At 60.9% G+C, this 18,694-nt stretch overlaps 1 protein-coding gene across 2 annotated transcripts in view; it reads left to right on the plus strand.

Moving 5' to 3' along the window:
* Window positions 1-18,694, plus strand: part of PFKL (phosphofructokinase, liver) — a 30,900-nt gene that overhangs the window by 511 nt on the left and 11,695 nt on the right. For both annotated transcript variants that reach the window (XM_014528498.1, XM_014528499.1), the window contains exons 2-21: window positions 4,799-4,876; window positions 5,660-5,849; window positions 6,589-6,754; window positions 7,254-7,298; window positions 7,538-7,646; window positions 7,891-7,986; window positions 8,715-8,807; window positions 10,758-10,883; window positions 11,772-11,836; window positions 12,305-12,368; window positions 13,874-14,020; window positions 14,352-14,422; window positions 15,091-15,178; window positions 15,770-15,922; window positions 16,333-16,497; window positions 16,946-17,007; window positions 17,233-17,344; window positions 17,953-18,052; window positions 18,131-18,236; window positions 18,530-18,694. In XM_014528498.1, coding sequence (XP_014383984.1) covers window positions 4,799-4,876; window positions 5,660-5,849; window positions 6,589-6,754; window positions 7,254-7,298; window positions 7,538-7,646; window positions 7,891-7,986; window positions 8,715-8,807; window positions 10,758-10,883; window positions 11,772-11,836; window positions 12,305-12,368; window positions 13,874-14,020; window positions 14,352-14,422; window positions 15,091-15,178; window positions 15,770-15,922; window positions 16,333-16,497; window positions 16,946-17,007; window positions 17,233-17,344; window positions 17,953-18,052; window positions 18,131-18,236; window positions 18,530-18,677 — 2,184 coding nt within the window. In that variant the 3' untranslated portion in view covers window positions 18,678-18,694. The remainder of the gene's footprint in view (window positions 1-4,798; window positions 4,877-5,659; window positions 5,850-6,588; window positions 6,755-7,253; window positions 7,299-7,537; window positions 7,647-7,890; window positions 7,987-8,714; window positions 8,808-10,757; window positions 10,884-11,771; window positions 11,837-12,304; window positions 12,369-13,873; window positions 14,021-14,351; window positions 14,423-15,090; window positions 15,179-15,769; window positions 15,923-16,332; window positions 16,498-16,945; window positions 17,008-17,232; window positions 17,345-17,952; window positions 18,053-18,130; window positions 18,237-18,529) is intronic.

The raw sequence follows: 18,694 nt of genomic DNA on the forward strand, positions 1-18,694 counted from the left end.
CGCTGTGTGGATCACCCAGGTAACAACAGCAAACAGCCCCCTTGGACAAGTGGCAGAGTAGTGTTCTCTTTTGTTCTCACCAAATTGGTACCCCCTTTGCCTCATGCCCCCGCCCCCCAATGCCTGTGTCACATTTGGGGCTGACGTGCTCACAGGCACTTACAGAGGAATTCCTCCATTGTCTTGTGGTTTTCTGGCGGTGCCGTGTTATTTTGTTTTCACTTTTTAGGCAACCAGAAGCGAACCCCAGCCTCTCTGCTCTCCCGATGCCTCCTTCTTCCCCCTGTGGGCTGTCCCTGCCCCTTCCCCTGGCCCCAGGTTGGGCCGGGCCACACCCAGCTCTGGCTGCATGAATGAATGAACAGTTATTTGTAGGCCCCTGCCTCCTGCAGGGCTCCGACCCTCAGCCCAGGACTGGGGGGCTGGGACCCTGCAAAGCCCCAGGTTGTCTTTGGGAAGCAGGTCTCCTCAGAGTCTCAGCTGCTGGGCAGGTGGGGCCCATGCCCTGCTGATGGTCTAGAGTCTTCTGGGGGACAGGGGAGGCTCTTGGGAGGGGCCTCGGTTGTGGTCTCCAGACAGGGACAGGTGGGTCCAAGCCCTTCCTGAGGTTGCCCACCTGTGACAGGTGTGTTCCTTCACCTCCTTGACCCTCAGTTTCTTCTTCTGTTAAGTGAGGTACCAATTCATTCTTTGTGGGGATGTTAAGGCACAAAGCTAATGCAGTGTTGTGAGTTAAAGCACTTTTCACAGCCGACGGCGAGAAGGGCTCCGTGAACAGGAATGGCTTTTATTCACCCAGGAGTCCAAACTGGACCCGTGGGCTCAAAGTTGACACAGGAGAGCTGCCAGCAGTGCACTTGGCCTGCAGCCAGCTCTGGGCTGCCTGGGCGCCTGCCCTGGGGGTGGGGAAGGGAGAGGTGACACTAAGTGGGTGGAGGTGTGCAGAGACATTTTATTTTTAAAATATTTTTATTGATTTCAGAGAGGAAGGGAGAGGGATAGAGAGATAGAAACATCAATGATGAGAGAGAATCATTGATCGGCTGCCTCCTGCACGTCCCACACTGGGGACTGAGCCCACACCTGGACATGTGCCCTGACTGGAATCGAATCGTGACCTCTGTTTCATAGGTCGATGCTCAACCACTGAGCCACGCCGGCTGGGTGAGAGAGAGATTTTAGAAGGTTCCAAGGCTAGAAGAGGAGGGTTGGGTCTGTGAGACGTCTTTGTAAATAATTTTTTAAAAAAATTTTCAATTACAATTGACATACAATATTATATTAGTTCCAGGTGTAGAGCAGGAGTGATTAGACATTTATATAACCTATGAAATGACCACCCTGGTAAAGCGACCCATCTGATACCATACGTAGTTATCACAATATTATTGTCTGCTGAGCCTGCACTTGTGGAGGTGGTTGGGTGGTGCTTTGATGTGGTGGTCTGAAGCTGTCCACTGGGTACGCTAGCTTGGGGCTGCCTGGGAGGTCAGGCCAAGGTCAGCCACTGCCCATGTCCTGCTTGGGAACCCCCAGCTTGAGTTACAAAATAATCTGCAGGCGGCTGCTCCTTGTGCTGGGCTTGGAGGTGCTTGGGAGAGGCCAACTGTGCACCAAGGCTGCCTGCCGCTAGTGCCTAGCCTGGGGTCACTTAGCAAGAAGTGTGCCTAGGCCAAATGCTGCTTGTTTGAGAGATTTTAGGAAATCTGAAGCATGAGCCAAGACAGGCTATTTGTATGGAAAAGTCACTGGAAATGACTTCAGAGGGCCCGAAAGTTGGGTGGGGTTAGGTCACAGGGAATCACCGGGGTGGGGTGAACAATGTTAACCAGGTTGATGGAGACTCAGATATGCTGCCTGTCTGCTGGCTCTGTGGTCAGGGGGCTCAGCAAAGGAACAATGGCTTCTGCCAGCACCTCTGTCGGGGAGAAAGCTGCCTTTGTCCAGGCCTGGATGGACAATTCGGCCCCCCCACCCCCAACCCCCATATGTTCTGGTGCCTTTTGAGCTGCTGCTCTAACTACTGAGCAAGCCAGCCAGGGCACCCTCCTGATTTTCAGCCTCCACATCTGGGTGTGGGACCAGCATTCAGCGTCTCCACCCCTCCTACCAGTCTTGATGTGGCTTTTTCTCTATATCCTTAATTGTAGGACTTCTGTTCAGCTGGGTTTCAGGCAGTTCTGAATGATGGTGGTTCTGTCCTTTGGTTGTAATTTTGATGTGGTTGTGGGAGGAGGCGGGGACCGCATTTGCCTTTGCCGCCATCTTGACCAGAAGCTGTCATCTCTGTCCTCTGCCTTCTGAATTCAGCAGAAGTGGCATTCTGGAGCTTCTAGGGCCACCCCAAAAGACGCCTGAAACCTCCTCCCAGGTCTCTTAGGATGGATGTTTTGGGGGCAGCCAGCTGCCCTAGGAGAAGTCCAGCTGCTCTGAGACGGCCATGCTGAGGGTAGCCCAAGCTAACCATACGGAGCCGTCTGCTCAGTTCCTGTTGTTCACGCCATCTTAGCCCAGGCGTATGGTTTGGAGGCTGAGAAGCCCACGATCTGCCGTCTGCAAGGTGCAGAGCCAGGAAAGCTGGTGGTACAAGTCCCGTTCCCAGCCTGAGGCCTGGGAACCACGAGTGATTGCCGCTGTCTCAGCTCCAGCAGAGCTGTGTGTGTGGGACTTGGATTCGAGCTGGTGCACAGTGGCCAGGGGCCAGGCTGGCGCTGTGCTCGGGCTCTGTGCCTGACCCTGGGTTTTGCAGACTGAGACCTGCCTGTTTTGTAGCTGCTTGCTCCAGGCAGTGCCTGCTGTGGCTTTTCAGGTCATTTTCCTGTTTTTCTGTGCTGGGCTGGTGGTGGCAGGGCTGGCTCATATCCTTGTGGCCAAATTCCTGACCAAAGGGTCGGGGAGGGAAGGAGGGAGGAAAGGGAAGGACATAGTCTGGCCTAAGCCATGGAAGGGAGCTTGGTGGTCCCCAGCCTGGGGGTCTCACTCCTCCTGTGGCCCTGAGAACCTTCTCCTAATTTTGGTTCCTGGAAGAATGGGCACCTGCCCTGCCAACTCCGGCTGGGCTGTGGGGCTGGTGAGGGAACCTGTTATGCCCTGAGTTGAAGAAACATTCCTACCTGGGACTTCCCTGCACTCTTTCCTGTGTAGTGCTCCACCTCCACCCCCAGGGGTGGGAGCATTTGCCCCAGACTGCCTCCGGGCCTTGCTGCCCAGGACCCTATAGGCATAGGCGACAGAACAAGGTGGGGGAGGAGGCAGAGGGGAGGTAGATGCCCAGAGCCAATCTGGGCTCTAGCCCCAAGCAAGGGCAGTGGCTCATCTACTCCTTCAGTGGAGGAACTGGAGGACTGCCTGGAGGAGGCGGCCCTGCTCATCTCAGCATGGTGGTGCCCTGTCTTTTCACCATTAATAAAATGCCCCTGTCCTCTATCTAGACTGTATAAAGAACTCCTACTGATAAGGCAAATGGACAGGGCACCTGACCAAGCACTTCTCACAGACGTGGTCCAGATGATCAGTGGCTTATGTCATAGACAAACAGCAAGTGGCCTGGCCGGTGTGGCTCAGTGGTTGAGCATCGGCCCTTGACTCATGCACCAAGAGGTCACTGGTTCGATTCCCAATCAGGGCACATGCCTGGATTGCAGGCTTGATCCCTAGGAGGGGGCATGCATGAGGCAGCCAATTGATGTTTCTCTTTTATCAATGTTTCTATTTCTCTCTCCCTCTCCCTCTTTCTCTAAAAATCAATAAAAACATTTTTTTTTTAAAGAAAAAACAGTAAGTGGTCACTAGGGAAATTTAACACACAACCAACTGCAGGGACCCACATGCAGACCCCAGGATGGAGACTAGCACAGCCGGCGCTGTGGGCTGGAGCACCCAGAAGCCCAGCTGCGTGGCTGGCGGGTGCGGAGGTCAGCACAGCACAGTGGGCGCCACGCGAGCCTCTGGTAGCTGCTCAGGCACCAGCTCTCAGGAGCCCTCTCGCAGGAGATGTGTGCGTCCTTAGCAGCCTCATTTCTAATAGCCTTAAGCTGGAGACCTTCCCCATGTCCGTCATTGGTGGACGGACCATGACTGGGGCACACACAGTGGCCTGGGGCATAGAGCGAGCTGAGACACAGCTGTGCACGGCGATGCGGGGCCTCGGAGACGCCAGGTTGAGTGAGAGCCAGACACACAGAGCAGACGCTGCTGTCACTTCTACATCTAATCGATGCCCGTAGGAGGCAGGACAGCGGGTTCCTCCGGGAAAGGTGGTCTTGGAAGGGCAGAGCGCTGCTGGGCTCTCACCAGGTGGGCCACCTGTGACGGGAGCGCATTGCCCTGTGAGTCACACTCTGTAACAAGTAGCTTCTCAGCCCTGCAGAGGTTCCGGGAGGCCCACCTGGTGCCCTGGCCTCTTCCCTTGACTGTTGGCCACCCTCCGCTTCATCATCCAGGCAGGGGTCCTCAAACTACGGCCCGCGGGCCACATGCAAATACAAATACTGTATTTGTTCCCGTTTTGTTTTTTTACTTCAAAATAAGATATGAGCAGTGTGCATAGGAATTTGTTCATAGTTTTTTTTTAAACTTTGGTCCAGCCCTCCAATGGTCTGAGGGACAGTGAACTGGCCCCCTGTTTAAAAAGTTTGAGGACCCCTGATCCAAGGCTCTGGGGCCTCGTGGTCAGGACCCAGGAGCCTGCTTCCTGCCGGATGGAGTGTTGGCCGGGTTCCCAGCCCCCTGCTCATGGACAAGGGTGCTGTCCGGCTGCTGTGGGTGCCTGTCTCATGCCTGTGCTCCTCGGTTTCAGGGCTACGAGGGCCTCGTGGAAGGAGGCGAGAACATCAAGCCAGCCAACTGGCTCAGCGTCTCTAACATCATCCAGCTGGTAAGGCCTGCCGTGAGCCCTTTCCTCCTGTGAGCACATGTGTGCGCACAGACACAGAGAGACAGACACGCAGACGCACACAGAGACTATGCACAGAAGCGTACCCGTCCCCCAGGGGCTGGCTCAGGCTCACCAAGTCGTCTGGCTGCCGTGGGTTGTGGAGTGGCAATGGCCCTGGGGCGCCTCCACTACAAGAGTTCACTCTCAGCTCCAGCTAAGGGTGCAGGGAGGAGGGGACACTGGACAAGGCCTGGTGCGGTATCTGAGTAGCCTCCCCTTTGTCACCACTCTGACCCGCCAGTGACCAAGGCCCAGGTTTCCCTCCAGCTGACTGGGGGCAGGGGCGGGCACCTGCTGGGCCAGGACTCCTAGGAGTGGTGGTTTGGAATCATGTCTCTGTGGGGAGACCCTCACCCTCCCACAGAGCTGGGACAGGGGTGCAGGCCTTGTCACCTGTTTACCCCAGGCCAGCTGGTGACACCCGGCTTATTCAAGTGGCCAGTCATTATCACGAGCCACAAATGGGTCGGTGGGTGCAGTGGGCAGGGGGCCTGCTCACTTGGTTACCCTTTTTGAACTTCTCAAGACTGACAGGTGGATAGTCTCCTCCTCCTGGTATGTTCCAGGAGGAAGGCCCGGGGAAGGGGACCTCAGCCCAGGCTTCTGGAGGAGGCCCTGGACTTCGCCCTCTCAGTTCTGCAGGGTCCACCGTCCCCCCCACACCCGCCAGTACAGGTCCCGTCTGCTGCCTTGTTGGTCAAGGCTCCCCTCTCCTTTGCACAGGGTGGCACCATCATCGGCAGTGCCCGCTGCAAGGCCTTCACCACGCGGGAGGGGCGCCTGGCAGCCGCTTACAACCTGGTCCATCGCGGCATCACCAACTTGTGCGTCATAGGTGGGGATGGCAGCCTCACGGGCGCCAACATCTTCCGCAGCGAGTGGGGCAGCCTGCTGGAGGAGCTGGTGAAGGAAGGTGGGTCAGCGGCCAGAGCCGGCTGGGAGGGGAGTCGGGCGCGGGGGGCGGGAGGGGAGGTTCGGAGGCCGCAGCACCTGCCTCACTGCTGGTGGCAGTGGGATAGACAGGACGAGGGGAGGCGGGGAGACGCTGCCTGGCTGCTGGCCAGAGGAGTGGGCCTGGCCCAGCCCAAGGTCAGACGACCCTGGGCAGCTGCAGAAGCTGTCGGCTGGGTGTGGCTGGTAGTGAGGTCAGTGTTTGAGCCGGAGCCCCTGGAGCCCAGCGTCAGGGACCCCCAGGCAGGGTGGACAGCAGTCCCAGGCTGACTCACCCCACGCTGTGTGGACAAGCCTTGTCTGTAATTGATTCCGGACTTGGGTTACGGACGTTGTCATAGTTTGCAGAAGTGTAAGAGTTAGCGTTTGATAACACCCAAGACACATAGCTGCAAGGTTGCCAGATGGAAAGCCCGCTTGGAGTTCAGTCTGTGCCGCTTGTGTGGAGCCTGGAAGTGGGGTGCGGTCACTCTAAGACTGCCCTGGAGGTCTCCTGCTCGGGGTGATGAGTCTACACTCAGCTTTAGGGGTTCAGTGGCCCCTCCCCTCTTAGGAGTCCCAATGCAGGACCTGGGTAGGGGAAGCTGAGCCTGGGCACCTTCCTGGGCCACACTGCCTGGTGGACGGGGGTGAGAGGTGGGGTTTCTTGCCCCCCATCGTGGCCAGTGGGGCTTCAGCTGGCCTCCGCTGCTCCTCCCCAGGCAAGATCTCAGAGAGCACGGCTCAGACCTACTCCCACCTGAACATCGCCGGGCTGGTGGGCTCCATCGACAATGACTTCTGTGGCACCGACATGACCATCGGCACGGACTCGGCCCTGCACCGCATCATGGAGGTCATTGACGCCATCACCACCACCGCCCAGAGGTGAGCGAGGCCCGCAGCCCCCACTGGCTGGGCCAGGCTGCCAGGCTGCCAGGCGGGCAAGCGAGGCGGGCAGGCTGGGGATCCTGTCCTCCTGGGAGGGGCGAGGCCGCCCTCTGGAGGGTCAGCAGGGGCCCTGGGGATTGGCACATCCCAAGGGGGGTCATCCGACTGCCACTGGCCAGTGACGGCCAGGCCCGGGCAAGGGAAATGGCCTTCAGCCCTCGGAGCAGAGGTCAGTGAAAACCAGCGCGAAGGTGGGTCAGGAACCCAAGGCCACATTTTGCTCAGACACGTGACCACCATGGGAATAAGGAGAGTGGTCTGTCCTGCTGCTCTGGTGTCCAGTGTCGCCGGGCACCCCCGAGGGAGCTGGGCTGCTGGCAGTGTGGCTTGGCCCCTGGGCTCGAGGGAGGCAGGTTGTGCTGGCCTGTGAGGCCGGCCATGCAGCTCAGCTCCCAGAGGCTCGACACTGACCTTTTGCTCTGTTCGGTGCCCACAGCCACCAGAGGACGTTTGTGCTGGAGGTGATGGGGCGGCATTGCGGGTAAGGGGGTCCTGCCATCTGGGGGTGCGGGGGCGATGGGGAGCAGGAGCCAGGGTGTGGCGCCTCCATGGCCCCTGGCACAGGGCAGGTGCTCATCTAACACTGGGTGTGCGCTGGCGGGTGGGAGTCTGTCTCAGGCTGGATGCAGGGAGGACAAAGGAGGTGAGGCTCAGGTGACTCGGGTCTGGGGCCCGGGGTGCTGGGTCAGCCCTGAGCAGGTGGCCCCTCCGCTCCTCTAGGTACCTGGCCCTGGTATCCGCCCTGGCCTCTGGGGCCGACTGGCTGTTCATCCCCGAGGCGCCCCCCGAGGACGGCTGGGAGAACTGCATGTGCGAGAGGCTCGGCCAAGTGAGTGGGAAGGGCGTGCTCACTTGTACCATTTGCCTCGTCCCCCTTCTTCTCTTGCTGCCCCCCAATTCCCAAGCCTGTGGCAAGGACCCCGCCACCTGCCTCTCCCCACCTCCAGAAGGGCCACAGGGTCCCTGTCGGCCCCTCCTCACTGGGGTGTGGTCCCTGCGGTGTGGACCCCTGGGAGGGTGGGTGTTGGAACAGGTGTCTGAGGTTGCTGAGCTCCCGGATGTCTCTGACCCAGACCCGAAGCCGAGGGTCCCGGCTGAACATCATCATCATCGCCGAGGGCGCCATCGACCGCAACGGGAAGCCCATCACCTCCCGCTACGTGAAGGACGTGAGTGCAGGGGGGGCCCCAAAGCGGCCTGGATCGTGTGGGTGGGAGAGGGGTGGGGCTCAGTGGGTCGGGCTCCCTTTATCTTCTGTCCCCAAGCATCTGCTGGGCTCCTTCCCCTCCTGGAGGGCTTCCTCAGTGACAACAGATGTGTGTGGGGGGTGCCTGGGCCCCCTAAGAAGCCCTGGCCCCAGAGGCCAAGGTTTCCCCCACACCTGTTGGGTGCCCCCACCCACTGGCTGCTTTTCACTGACCTCTGCTCCTAAGGCTGAAGGCCATTTCCCTTGCCTGGGCCTGGCCGTCACCAACCAGCAGCAGCCTTCATTCAGACATATTCCCTGCAGGCCAGGCCCGCCTGGGGCTCCATGTCCACACACTCACACGGGTAACATAAACACACATACACGGAAACACATCCAGACACTCACATGGAAACACACACACAGACATACACCCTGTATATGGAAATAACATGCACACACTCACATGGAAACATATACAGAGAAACACACTCGTGTACCCAGAAACACATCCACACATAGAAACACACATACACAGAAACACATCTGTGGGCATGAACCCTGGGCTGGCTCTTTGGGGACCCTGACATGCCAGAATCCCTGAGGCCTGGTGGGGAGGGACAGGGACCAGGATTTGGGGTCTGCGGGGTGGTGAGACAGTGGAGGTGGGCAGCGAACCCAGGGACCCCCGTATTCTCTCCCAATGAGCAGCTGGTGGTCCAGAGGCTGGGCTTCGACACGCGTGTGACCGTGCTGGGCCACGTGCAGAGGGGAGGAACCCCCTCGGCCTTCGACCGCATCCTGGTAGGTGGGGCTTTGCTCTGGTCCCAGTGTGATGGGGGGGGGGGGGCGTGCATGTGTGGTGTGTGCGAGCATCTCCTCACTGTGCCGGTGCTCATGGGTGAGACCGAGGTGTGGCCCCTCCGTCTCTGTGAGGGGGAAACGCAGACCTGGGTGGGGACCTTGCCTCCTGGCCAGCCCGTCCCTGCCCCATGAGTCAGCAGCTCCCGGCCCTCCTGGGAACGGCTGTGGCAGGTCCCTGGGGGAGGAGGGCAGGGTGGCAGGGGCCAGGCCTGCGCAGGGTCCTCCGGGGTCCGAGTCTGGTGGTTCCGAGGCCAGCCCATAGCATAGTTCCTATCCCGGGGGCACCGAGGCGCTGGGGAGCGGGGGTGGGGGTGGGGGCTGGATTCTGGCCTGAGGGTGCCATTGTCATTCTGATTACTGCTGGGCCCCTCTTGTCCTCTGCAAAGTGGGAAACTCTTTGTAGACAACGGAGACAGGGCCTGGCCAGGGGCAGCCCCATGGGTGGTAATGAGCCTGTAAGCGAGGGCTGGGCCCCTGTGCTGGCATGAGGCTGGATCGCCTGCTCTGACCCTTGGAGAGCTGAGGCCGCTCTACTGCCCTGAGCAGCCCGTGGCCTCCTCAGTCCCCCGCAGAGCTGTGGGGACACTGGCCTCAGAGGGCCTTGCCCACCTGGCCAGGCACCTCTGCACTCTATGCGAGGCCTTGGGGACACTCAGGACAGTCTCCTGAGGGGTCTGGGACATAAGGGCCAGGCACCGACCCTCCACCAAGCCTGGGCAGCAGAGATGGCCGGGGTGGGTCCGGGGCCTCCCCGGCTTGCAGGAGAGCAGGCCGGCTGCCGTTTCGTGGGAGCCTGTGGGAGACACGAGCGAGATGCCTGGGTCAGAGGCGAAGGACAGTTTGTTCTCGCAGCCAGAGCGGCGGCATTGTTCGCTGGTCCCTCAGCCCAGCTCTGCAGGGCGACACCTGCACGCACACCTGCTCAGACGCCTGAGCTCAGGGAACCCGTCTTCCCGAACGAGCTACAGTGTGGTGCTCTGAGGGGGACAGGCACTTTCTTCTGTGGCTGTTACTAAAACACACCCGCGCAGTTGGAGACTTGCTCCCAAGACGTGCAGAGATCCAGAGACCCGGGCACTGTCTGCGGGAGCAGCAGGAGGCGGGACCAGCCTGCCATATCTCACTGAGCAGAGCTCAGCCTTGCTTTCTTGCACACCTGTCTGTCCCTGTTGGCTGGGCCAGGACCTGCATTTGTGATTTGTCTCCATGGAGGACAGCCCCTACGTGGTTTAGCTGGCCCAGCCCACCAGCCCGCATTCATCATATACATGCACGCAGGAAAGCCCTAACATAAAGGAGCCCCATCAGAAACCTCGTCATAATAGAAAGAGCCCTGGAAACCTGGCTCCAACCCTCGCCCTTCCCACCAGGCTGAGCGGCCGTGAGCGAGTGGCGTCACTGTAGCCTGGAGGGGCAGGGCCACACCCTCCTAGCAGGGCTCTGTGAGACCCCGTGAAGCGGTGTCTGGATGGGCTGTTGTGAATGGTGGTCATACTAAGTGACTGTTTCTGTCGCCATTTGTTCTAGAAGCTTTGGCCAGTGTGTGGGGGGGAGTTCTGAAAATTGAGGGTTTGTACATGGTGTGGGGGCTGGCTCAGTGTGGCCCTCAGAGCGGAGCAGGGCCAAGCGAGTCTGTGTGTACATGTGTGTGCATGTGTGTGTGCACGTGCCAGTGTCTGTGTGCATGTATGCACATGCCCGTGTCTGTGTGTGTGTGTGTGTGTGCGCACTCTGAGGGTGGGCTGCGCCTGCCTGAGCCCCACTGTGTGTGTGCACGTGCCGGTGTCCGTGTCTGTGTGCATGTGTGCACATGCCTGTGTCTGTGTGCGTGTGTGTGTGTGCACTCTGAGGGTGGGCTGCGCCTGCCTGAGCCCCACTCCTCCCCCTCAGAGCAGCAAGATGGGCATGGAGGCGGTGATGGCGCTGCTGGAGGGCACACCTGACACCCCGGCCTGCGTGGTCAGCCTGTCAGGGAACCAGTCTGTGCGGCTGCCCCTCATGGAGTGCGTGCAGGTGGTGAGTATACGGCCTCGGGTCTCTCTGGCTCTCTTCTCCCCCCAGAGCTACCTGTCCTTCCAGGCCTCTCAGGGCTCCAGCAGGCTGCCCGCACAGCCCCTTCCCAGCCTCGCCTCCTCATGTGTCACATGTCCCGGCCGTCTGGGTGTGCGCCCCATCCCCCCAAGCCGGCCTCAGGGTGTCTGAAGCCTGCAGTCCTGGGGAGGGGAATGAGCATGTCCCCAGTGTGGGACGAGCCCTGAGAGAGGGGGGAGCTAAGCTGAGGTCACTTAGCTTCCCAGAGCCAGTGGCCATGGACCCACCTTGCAAACTGGGTGGTTGGGGTAGGCATTTGGGGCAAAGATGGGAGGGAGGGGGAGTGGGTGGCCGGAGCCACTGGGTAAATTCTGGCAGGCGGTGTGGGGACATTCGATGTGGGGGCCACTGGCAGAGAGAGTGGGAGGTGAGCGCAGAGAGGCTGAGAGGCTGGGTGTGGGGATCTCGCCCTGGCTCCACAGGTTTGGGGGGCCCTGCAGCCAGGGGAGGGTGGGGTGAGAGGGCACACCTGGGCCTCCCTGAGGCTTCTCTTGAAAGAACCTCCTGCCATGGTTTCCACCAGCTCTGCTGCTGAGCAGGCTGGGCATTGGCTGTGGGCCTGGGGGCCAGATGGGCCTCAGCCTCCATTCCCAAGGCCCTGGGAGGGCCCCCGGGGCTGAGGAGGAGCGAGGGTGGTCAGGGAGGACCATGGGCCAGGCCAGGTAGGGCCTGCTTGGCCTCAGCCATCTTTCCTGATTGCTGGCCTTGGCAGTGACCGCCGCTGGGCAGGCCTGGGACAGGCCCACCGAGCCAGGTGGCGGCTGTGTATGGTCCAGGCTCCTCCTTCAGTCTGTGCTTGTCCTTTTCTCTAAGACAAAGGAGGTGCAGAAGGCCATGGATGAGAAGAGGTTTGACGAGGCCATCCAGCTCCGTGGCAGGTGAGGGCCGCGTGGGCTCGCTCCACGCAGACCCCTGGCAGCTTGCACACAGCCAGCCCCTGACATGCGGGACATCAGAGCTGTAGAGATGGCCTCTGCATCTCCCGAGACCCTTCCTCCCACGGGTGTGTGGCCGAGCATTCTGCAGTTAGCAACGGGGCCTCAGTGGTCCCTGCGGAGGGAAGCAGGCAGGCTGTGGGGTGGGGTGGGCCGGAGCTGCCCACTCTGGGCAGGTTGGATGTGGGTCCTGGCTTAGCTGAGAGGCATTGCGTGTTTTATGGGTCTTCCACCATCCAGTGATGGCATCCGGCCCAGGTTTGGGGCAACAAGAGAGGAGGTGGGGTGCACCATGTCCAGCTCCTTCATGCTTAGTTGTGTGACCATGGGCTGTGGCTGTGGGCTCTGGCTGGGGGTTGGGAGCGGGCTGTGGGTGTGGGCTTCATGGTGCATGACCGGCTTTTGTTCCAGGAGCTTTGAGAACAATTGGAACATTTACAAGCTGCTTGCACACCAGAAAATCTCCAAAGAGAAGGTGAGGTGGTGTGAGCGGCAGAGTCTGCGGGGTCAGGGTCTGCCCATGGGGAGCCGAAAGCTCTGAGCTGGCTCAGCTGGGCTGGGCCCCTCCCTCCTGTGTGGGGTCTGAACTGTGAGCTGGGAGGGTCAGGCTCGGCCTCTGCTGGACCAGCAGATGTCAGACAGCCAGTGTCCGGGCCTGGGGATTATGTGGCCAGTCGCTTACCAGACAGGTGCAAGAAATTAAGTCAGGCCTGTAGACTTAGCTCAGGAGAAAAGGGGTCCGACATTCACGAGCCCCTTCAAGACAACTACACACCGGGGGAATGGCCTCTCCTCAAGATGAGGATGACAGCAGGACTTGTTTCTGAAGTCCTGGGGGGCAAGGACAGGGTCCCCTTAACACAGTGTTGGAGGGTGGGGTCCTGGATCTGCTGCCCTGGGAGCCTCGGCCATGGGGGGGCCGACACAGGGAGTGGCAGCTACTTCACGGCAGAGGCCGTGGGGTTGGTAAATGCTGTGGCTCTTGTCACTAATGTCACCAATTTGAGGGCACCCCTGCGGAGTGTGTCTAGCCTGGGGTGCACATCACCCTCTCCGCGTCTCCTTTCCTGGTCCATCTCTCCAGGCTCCACACAGCAGAGGGGGCTGCACGTCCCCTCCCGGAACTGGCTGGGTGTGCCCACCTCTGGGGCAACAGGGGACGCTACCAGGGCCACTGGAGCTACACTGCCTGGCGAAGCCCTGGCCACGTGTGGCCACAGAGCACTCGGCATGAGGCCGGGTTCCCAGGACGGTGTGGGAGATGGATGTGAAATAGCCTGTTAGTAATTTCTTTCTTTCTTTTTTTTTTTATAATACATTTGTGTTTTGTTTTTTAAAAATATATATTTTTATTGATTTCAGAGAGGAAGGAAGAGGGAGAGATAGAAACATCAGTGATGAGAGAGAATCATTGATCGGCTGCCTCCTGCAAACCCCCCACTGGGGATCGAGCCCACAACCTGGGCATGTGCCCTTGACCGGAATCGAACCTGGGACCTTTCATTTCTCAGGCCGACGCTCTGTCCACTGAGCCAAACCGGCTCGGGCCTGTTAGTAATTTCTTACATCGATTCCAGGTTGAGGTGATACTGTTTTGGCTATATCAGGTTAAATTAGCAAGTCCCTACACTCACCAAGGACTTTGAGGTGCTGGTGCTGACCCCTGAGTGTGGGGTGATAGCCGAGGCTTCGGGCAGGAGTGGACTCTGGCCCGAACCCGCCCTGCTGCCACCACAGGAGCGCTAGCCCCGTAGTGACCACATCCTGCTAATGCCTGTGGCCGGGCCTGCAGGTTCTGAGCGCGGCCTGCACTGCAGCCTTTTTGCTCTTCATCAGCAGCTCGTGGCGCCCTGAGGACAGATCCTTGTCACTCCTGGGGGGCCCGGCTGGCGTGAGAACCTGCCTCTCGTTGACTTTTGTGTGGTCAGCCATCTCTCCCAGCCCAAGCTCACGCTCTTGTCTCTGTCCCCTTCTCCGAAGACCCAGTTCTCCCTGGCCATCCTGAACGTGGGGGCCCCGGCGGCTGGCATGAACGCGGCCGTGCGCTCGGCGGTGCGTTCCGGCATTTCCCAGGGTCACACGGTGTATGTGGTGCACGACGGCTTTGAAGGCCTGGCCAAGGGTCAGGTAGGTGCCAGGTGGTGGGTGTCCTGGTCATTGGCTGATTATTACCCCTCCCCTCCCCCCCAGCTTGCTTACAAACAAACCAGGGGCTCGGGATGCCGAAACGCAGGGATTGGCCAACTCAGGCCCATGAAGAAGACAGATCAGAGGATGAGGGCGAGGGGCGAGCTCCCAGGGAGGGGAATGGGTCCAGGCCGGCTGCCTGGGCCAGGCTCCCGGGACCCTGCTCTGTTCCCCTGTGGGCGTGCTGCCCCTGGGCACAGGTCCGTCACCTGAGGTGGAATCCGTGAGCACCTCTGGCCTGTCCCCTTGAACTTGTGCCTCCCTCCTGCAGGTGCAAGAGGTGGGCTGGCACGACGTGGCCGGCTGGCTGGGGCGTGGAGGCTCCATGCTGGGCACCAAGAGGTGAGTGGCTGGCAGCTGGCCGCCATGGACGGCTGGGAGATCAGAGTGTAAGCTCAGTGGGGAGAATGGGGGCTGCAAGGGGAAACCCACCCTGGGCCCTGGGCTAGGCCCCCCCTCTGGCTGGTGACCTGCCAGGGCATGCTCTGCAGTGGTTCTCAACCTTCTGGCCCTTTAAATCCAGTTCCTCATGTTGTGACCCAACCATAAAATTATTTTCGTTGCTACTTCATAACTATAATGTTGCTACTGTTATGAATCGTCATGTAAATATCTGATGTGCAGGATGGTCTTAGGCGACCCCTGTGAAAGGGTCGTTCGACCGCCAAAGGGGTCTCGACCCACAGGTTGAGAACCGCTGCGAGCCTCCGCCTGGGCTTCCTGGCTGAGGGCTCACCTGGGGTCACCTGTGCAGGGGAAGGCTGCTGGGCGGCCCACGTCTGCTAAGAGCTCATTTAGGCCACAGGGGGGAGGGGCTCCTCCATCACCTGACAAGTGCCTGGCAGGGGCACTGGCGGGCCACATGCCCCATGCCCCATATGCCTCAGGCACTGAGCCTCTGCTTGCGCCTGTAACCAGGTCAGGTGCAGGTCAGTGCAGTGTGTGCGCTTTCTTCCGGCCTGGCGGTCTGTGCAGACACCGAGTGTTTGTCTCACTGTCTCCCACTGCAGGACGCTGCCCAAGAGCTACATGGAGAAAATCGTGGAGAACATTCGCAAGTACAACATCCACGCCCTGCTGGTCATCGGAGGCTTCGAGGTGAGGCCACCGCAGGGGTGCCGTCTGGGGTGCTGAGGTGGCCCTTCCAGGAACCCCGTGTGCAGGGAGGTTCTTGGCAGGGTCCAAGGAAAGCGGTGTTTGGTTTGGGGAGGGTTTTTGCCTTCTCTTGAGGCTTCGCAGTTCAGATGAAAGCTGGCAGCCCAGGTGCTGGGGTGGGGGGAGCAGGAGCAGGGGGAGGAGGGCCGGAGGGAGGAGCAGGACAGCTCTGGCTGAAGGACAGGGAGCAGTCCGCGTCTGGCCCCTGAGGTGGGGGTGGGGCACTCTGGGCAGGAGACCTGTGTGGTGGCCGTGCCCAGGGTGGTCTTGGGTGGATTTTGAACAGTGGGCACCGCTGTGTGATCCGGGTGCTGGCAGCCCTCGTGACTGGCCGACGTTCTTGCTTTCCCCGGAGGAGCCCGAGCCCCCTGCAGACTGCAGGGAGTGGACGGGGTCAGGGCAGGCCCTGCAGGCCTCCTTCCTGTCCTCCCTGGGCCCCACTTTCCCTGGCCCAAGGGGCTGCAGAGCTCCTGGGTGGGGCCCGTCCCCCTGCCCCAGCCCAGCCTCTCTGGTCCTGAGCCTCCACCCCCACAGGCCTACGAGGGGGTGCTGCAGCTGGTGGAGGCCCGCGGCTCCTATGAGGAGCTGTGCATCGTCATGTGCGTCATCCCAGCCACCATCAGCAACAACGTGCCGGGCACAGACTTCAGCCTGGGCTCCGACACCGCCGTCAACGCCGCCATGGAGGTAGGTGGGGCCTCCTGGTCCAGACCCCAGTAACCTAGGTATTTTATTTCCTTTTGCTCAATTCTCTATTCAGTGTTACAATTCTCTTTCACACGCTGAACTGTCCCGAGTTAGGGTTATTATGTCACATTATCCTTGGCATCCAAGGGCACATGTTCACAGTGACCTGCACCGGCAGGAGTGACCCCGCTTGCAGGTCAGGGAAGACCTCTTAGCGATGTCCCTGGCCTGCACCCAGTAGAAGCCAGCGGCGCTCCTGTCGTCCCCGGGGCACGTGGGGCGTGGGACTGCCCTGGCCTCCTGTGACCCTCAGTCAGCTTTGGGGAGAGACCTGGTCTCCGCAGCGTAGCGGGTCCCGGCTGCCCACTGGGGAGGACCCTGACCACCCCTGCCCCCCCCCCTCCCCCCAGAGCTGTGACCGAATCAAGCAGTCGGCCTCCGGGACCAAGCGCCGGGTGTTCATCGTGGAGACTATGGGCGGCTACTGTGGCTACCTGGCCACCGTGACCGGCATCGCCGTGGGGGCTGACGCCGCCTACATCTTCGAGGACCCTTTTAACATCCAAGACTTAAAGGTGAGCTGAGCCTCAGCCTCCTCCCTCCGCGGGGCTGAGCAGGTCCCCTCCTGGTGCAGAGGCTGGGCCCGGCCAAGGAGCCACGGCTCAGCAGGCGGGGGCTCACTGCCTGTGAGGGGGCCTGGCCTGTGACCCTGCACCCCTTTCCTCCTGCAGTCTCCCACTCTGTGTCCATGTTGTGGCTCCCGTGGCCTCATGGCCCAAACGATATCTCTCAGTGCCCTCTGCCACCTGCAGGCCCCCGCATCCCCCCATCACCCCTGGGTCACGTTGGCTCCAGCTGTCAGTCAGTCTGGAATATTCCTGCCCAGACGCCTGCCTCCTGGCTGCAGCGGGGGCAGTGCTGGCTGCAGAATATTCCTGCCCAGACAGCCTGCCTCCTGGCTGCAGCGGGGGCAGTGCTGGCTGCTGCCCCGGCCCCGGCTCACCGTGTCACTCACGCCTGCAGGCCAATGTGGAGCACATGACGGAGAAGATGAAGACGGAGATCCAGAGGGGCCTGGTGCTGCGGTGAGGCCACGGGTGGGCCTGGGCCCCGGCAGGGGGAGGGTCGGTCCAAGCCTCGGCAGGTGCTTCCAGACCCTGGCTGTGGGGTCAACAAGGTGGAGGTGGCCTTGGAGAGGGGTGGGTGGGGTCAGCGTTCCCAGAGGCCCGTGGCCTGGCCCAGCAGGCTCAGCAGTGAGCGAGGCCTGAGCCGGGCCCCACTTCACTCAGGCCCCCTCTTCCTCTCCCCAGAAACGAGAAGTGCCACGATCACTACACCACGGAGTTCCTGTACAACCTCTACTCCTCCGAGGGGAAGGGCGTCTTCGACTGTAGGACCAATGTCCTGGGCCACCTGCAGCAGGTACAGCGTGGGGAGTGCGGCCCCTGGCCCCCTGCCTCCCTCTGTACCTGGGCGAGGGGTCAGGACACAGCAGGATGCGGCCCTCCTCTGTGCACATCTTTGTGGGGCGCCTGGGTGAGGTCATTGGCCTCATCATCCCATCACTCAGATGGGAGACCATGCTCCTGTCTGCTGAGGCCTCCCCACTAGCTAGGAAGGGCCAGGGCCCCTGTGGTCACCTCCATGCCATATCCCCACCCTGCATCAGCCTCCTAGTGGCCTGCAAGGAGCTGGAGCTGTGGGGTTTCCCAGCCCGATGCGAGGGCTGTGTGCACCCCGAGGCTGCTCTCCCCTGGGGATTCCTGGCTCACGGGGACCTATCTGCTGCCACATGCATAGTCCCACAGAGTCATCCCATCTGGTGACTAGTTAGCCCACTGCCTTGGCCTCTCGAAGTGGCTTTTAGGCCAGATTTGAGGTGGAAGAGGGACCAGCGGTGCTGCAGGCAGAGGGTGTGAGAGCTCACCTGAGATCACGGCGGGGCCAGGTTTTGGAACTTGTGGGGACTAGGCCTGCCTTGGCTGGCTCTCGTCCCTGCGGGCCGGTAGTCTCACCCACTGTGTCTGCAGGGCGGGGCTCCAACCCCATTCGACCGGAACTACGGGACCAAGCTGGGGGTGAAGGCCATGCTCTGGATGTCGGAGAAGCTTCGGGCCGTCTACCGCAACGGTACGTGGGGTGGTGGCTCGGCGGACCGTGCCTCGGCCGGGCCCTGGGGGTGGCTGCAGCACATGCCTGTGTCCACAGGGCGGGTGTTCGCCAACGCCCCTGACTCGGCCTGCGTGATTGGCCTTAAGAAGAAGGCGGTGGCCTTCAGCCCTGTCACCGAGCTCAAGAAGGACACTGACTTTGAGTGAGTCCCTCTGAAGTGAGGGTGGACCCCGGGGCCCTGACTTCCCCGGGCTGGTGTGCTGGGACAGGGGAGGGTTGGGGTGGGCCAGCCGGACTGTCAGGTCCGAATGCACAGGCTTCCCACTCTGTCCCTGGTGCTGAGCCCGTCCTGGGTGCAGGCCCCGGAGGGCCACCACTGCCAGGGGCCACTCATGTCGGGGGCTGGGCAGGGTCCAGGGTTCAGAGGAGGGGGTGGGGTCCCGGGTCGGGCTCTGGCCAAGGAGGTGCCCTGACCCCGGTCCCGCCCGGCCCCAGGCACCGCATGCCCCGGGAGCAGTGGTGGCTGAACCTGCGGCTGATGCTGAAGATGCTGGCACACTACCGCATCAGCATGGCCGACTACGTGTCCGGGGAGCTGGAGCACGTCACCCGGCGCACCCTGAGCATCGACAAGGGCTTCTGAGGCTGCCCCTCCCTCCC

Source organism: Myotis brandtii, unplaced genomic scaffold, assembly GCF_000412655.1.
Source record: "Myotis brandtii unplaced genomic scaffold, ASM41265v1 scaffold638, whole genome shotgun sequence".
NCBI lineage: Eukaryota > Metazoa > Chordata > Mammalia > Chiroptera > Vespertilionidae > Myotis > Myotis brandtii.